At 36.1% G+C, this 3,678-nt stretch overlaps 1 protein-coding gene across 1 annotated transcript; it reads left to right on the top strand.

Annotated features, from left to right (window-relative positions):
- The first annotated feature begins 2,191 nt into the window (after positions 1-2,191).
- LOC134379975 (olfactory receptor 2A2-like) lies at positions 2,192-3,124 on the top strand. The gene has a single exon (XM_063099427.1). The coding sequence runs from the start codon at positions 2,192-2,194 to the stop codon at positions 3,122-3,124; it is 933 nt and encodes a 310-aa protein (XP_062955497.1).
- Positions 3,125-3,678: the final 554 nt, after the last annotated feature.

Raw genomic sequence — 3,678 nt, 5'->3', positions numbered from 1 at the left:
TATTATCAGTTTAGTCTTTATGCTTTTCAAAGTAATTTTTGAAAACTTTTTTGAAATGTCAAAATCTCATATGGTTAACTGCTACTTTTTTCATGCAACAACTAGACCACTCTTGAAGCTTTAATCTGTTAAGTCTAAAGTTTCTATGGGTTACTGTCTTACCAGGAAATAAAAGAAAAAATGTAAACAAGATATTTAATAAGATTCTGGGTTTATAAACATAGTTTTGAATAAAAATGAACTACAGTGCTATAAATTTCATTTTCTTTGATGCTAATGTTAATTTATTAAAATAGATTTGGCTCTCTAAAGGTCAGTAAGGCTGTTAGGCTTTCAGAAATAAGTTTGAGAATCTATTACCCCTGTAACAATTTGTGGACTGTACCAAATTACATATTCTCCCTTTCACATGAGAGTATCAGAAATTTGGCAACAACTGCACAAAAATATTATTATACATCCAATAAAACGCAGATATTATTTTGAAATATGATTATCCACTAAAAGTAAGCAGACCATTTTAGTGAATTAACTGATTCAAGCTGAGTTGGGACTTGTATAAGATGAGCTTAGAACATCTTTTTATACCAGAAGAAAGTGTTAAAAAAAATTTGACAGTATATGATAGAGTTTGGATGTGTTGTTTCCCCAAAACTCACGCAGAAATTTGATCCCTAATGTGGCAGTGTTGGAAACTGATTGAGTCATGGGGGTGGATCCTTCATGAATGGATTAATGCTCTCCTTGGGGGAGGGGGGATTAATGAGTGAGTTCTCCCTCTATTAGTTCCCACAAGAGCTGGTTGTTTAAAAGACCCTGGCACCTCCCCTCTCTCTCTCTTGCTTCCTCTCATCATGTGATCTACTTGTACCGCTGGCTGCCTGCTGCTTTCCACCATGAGTAGAAGCAGCCTGAGGCCTGTGCCAGATGCAGCTGTCCCAGAATTGTAAACCAAATAAACCTCTGTTCTTCATAAATTACCCAGTATCAGGTATTTGTTATAGCAACACAAAATGACTCATACAGTATATTAAAAGAGCACAGGAATCATCCTGAAGGATTCCAGTCTAGGAGATTTAAGTGTTAGCATAAAAATAAACGCAGTAATAGTTATAACCAATTGAATAAAAATATGTACAAGTTCAAATTGATAGATTAGATAGATAGGTAGAGCCCATTCTCACAGCAAAGCCAACTAATAAATATAGAAAGAAAGATGGAGATAGAACAATACATTTCACAACTATCATTACTAATACAGTTCTTATATTTGAATCAGGTAAGATAATCAATGGATGCTATAATGAGTGGCTGAAAGTTAAATAAAAATAAGATATTTCTGTAGCAGTTTTAATATACCTTCACAAAAATTATACTAGGGAAATTTAATTTTGTAATAAAGCTGTCTGGGAGACAGAAAACTAGCTAAGGAATCCACATTAGCATCAGCAACATTTACCCACCTAATAATGGAAGGCATTCAAAAGTCCACACTGAAATTTTTCCTGCCAAAAATGTAAAATCTGAGCAAAATATAAAGAATCAATAAAAAACCCATAGTGAGTGGCATTCAACAAAACAATTAGTCTGTACTCTTCTAAAATATCAGTGTCCAGGCAGCCTGAAAAAAACTGGGTAACGACCCCAGATTAGAATAGATTAAAAAGACTATGTGATCTTGGCTAGCATCTTGGACAAAAGGGAAAGAAAATGCTGTATTTAGAAAAAAGTATCATGTCAATACTACATTTCCTGATTTTGGTAAATCTAACTGTGGTTAGATTAGCGAATAACTTTATTCTTGAACAAAATTTAAAACATAGGTGTAAATTGATGCCATGGATGAACATTAGCCTTAAGTGGTTCTTAAAAAAATAAATAAATAATGCACATTAATAAGGAGAAAATAGAATAATAAGCAAATATAAAAATATTAACAATAGTTAAATCTGGGTGAAGTATATATGAGAGTATTGTTTATAATTCTTGAGACATCTGAAAGTTTGTATTATTTCACAAGAAAGAGTTGAAAGGAAACAGGCAAAGAAATGAAAAAAGGGTCAGTCAAGTAGGGAAAAGCAAACAAGCTTCATCAGAGCTCATTTTTACATTAGATAACTTCAATTTCTTTTAATTCTCCAACTCTGACCTTTTCATCATACTTTGGACCTTTCCACGTTGTCATGAAGGAATGAGGGGCAACCAGTCATGGGTCACAGAGCTCATCCTCTTGGGATTCCAGCTCAGTGCAGAGATGGAGGTGCTCCTCTTCTGGGTCTTCTCCCTGTTGTATGTCTTCAGTCTGATGGCAAATGGCATGATCTTGGGACTCATCTACCTGGACCCCAGACTGCACACCCCCATGTACTTCTTCCTTTCACACCTGGCCATAATTGACATTTCCTATGCTTCCAGCAATTTGCTCAACATGCTTGACAACCTAGTGAAACACAAAAAAAACATCTCTTTTGTCTCATGCATTATACAAATGGCTTTGTTTTTGACTTTTGCTGCTGCAGAATGCATGATTTTGGTGGTGATGTCCTATGACAGGTTTGTAGCGATCTGCCATCCTCTTCAATACACTGTCATTATGAGCTGGAGAGTGTGCACGGTCCTGGCTGTCACTTCCTGGGCATGTGGATTTTTCTTGGCCCTAATAAATCTAATTCTCCTTCTAAGGCTGCCCTTCTGTGGACCTCAGGAAGTGAACCACGTCTTCTGTGAAATCCTATCTGTGCTCAAACTGGCTTGTGCTGACACCTGGATCAATGAAATTTTTGTCTTTGCTGGTGGTGTGTTTGTCTTAGTTGGGCCCCTATCCTTGGTGCTAATCTCCTACATGTGCATCCTCTGGGCCATCCTTAAGATCCAGTCAAAGGAGGGCCGCATGAAAGCCTTTTCCACCTGCTCCTCCCATCTCTGTGTAGTTGGGCTCTACTTTGGTATAGCCATGATGATTTATTTGGTCCCAGACAAGAGTCAGCAACAGGAGCAGCAGAAAATCCTAACCCTGTTTTACAGCCTCTTCAACCCATTGCTGAACCCACTCATCTACAGTCTGAGGAACGATCAGGTGAAGGGTGCCTTCTACAGAGCACTGCAGAAGATGAGGATTATATGAATGAGGGTACAATTTTTGTTCAGTGGATTTTTCCCCTTACAAGGTGTGGTTTGCTTATGCAATAAAAATGAGAAAAATTCCCCAAGAAGAGGCTTTATTTAAGAATAAGAATTATCTAAATTCTAGCCCTGAAAATGGAGAATACATCTTTTGGATCTGCAAATCCTTTTAGATTGAGTAGCCATGTTAGTATATGCGATAGCTAAATTAGAATATTTATTTTTTTATTTAAAATAATGTTTTTTAAAAAGAATTAGAAATATGAGTATATGGAGATAAAATGACTGTTTAAATGTCAGAAATTTATATCAACACATTACTCTGGCTGATCAATTTGAATCTATTTGACTCCTATTCTCACATGGTGTTAGCTGAAAATGGTAGATTAAAAGTGATATTAAGAGAAAACTTCCCAAAGAAACCAGAACTTTAACAGATAGTAATGCAGAAGGATGTATTTATACCTCAGTGATTGTGAGGAGAATGAACTAACTATCTGAGAAACTCTAAATTTCCCTTTAGAATGATTCAGGAGTAAAGCAGAAAAAGTTGTG

Source organism: Cynocephalus volans, chromosome 6, assembly GCF_027409185.1.
Source record: "Cynocephalus volans isolate mCynVol1 chromosome 6, mCynVol1.pri, whole genome shotgun sequence".
Lineage (NCBI taxonomy): Eukaryota > Metazoa > Chordata > Mammalia > Dermoptera > Cynocephalidae > Cynocephalus > Cynocephalus volans.
The sequence above is the reverse complement of the archived record's forward strand: the minus strand, read 5'-3'. Positions and strand labels throughout refer to the sequence as shown.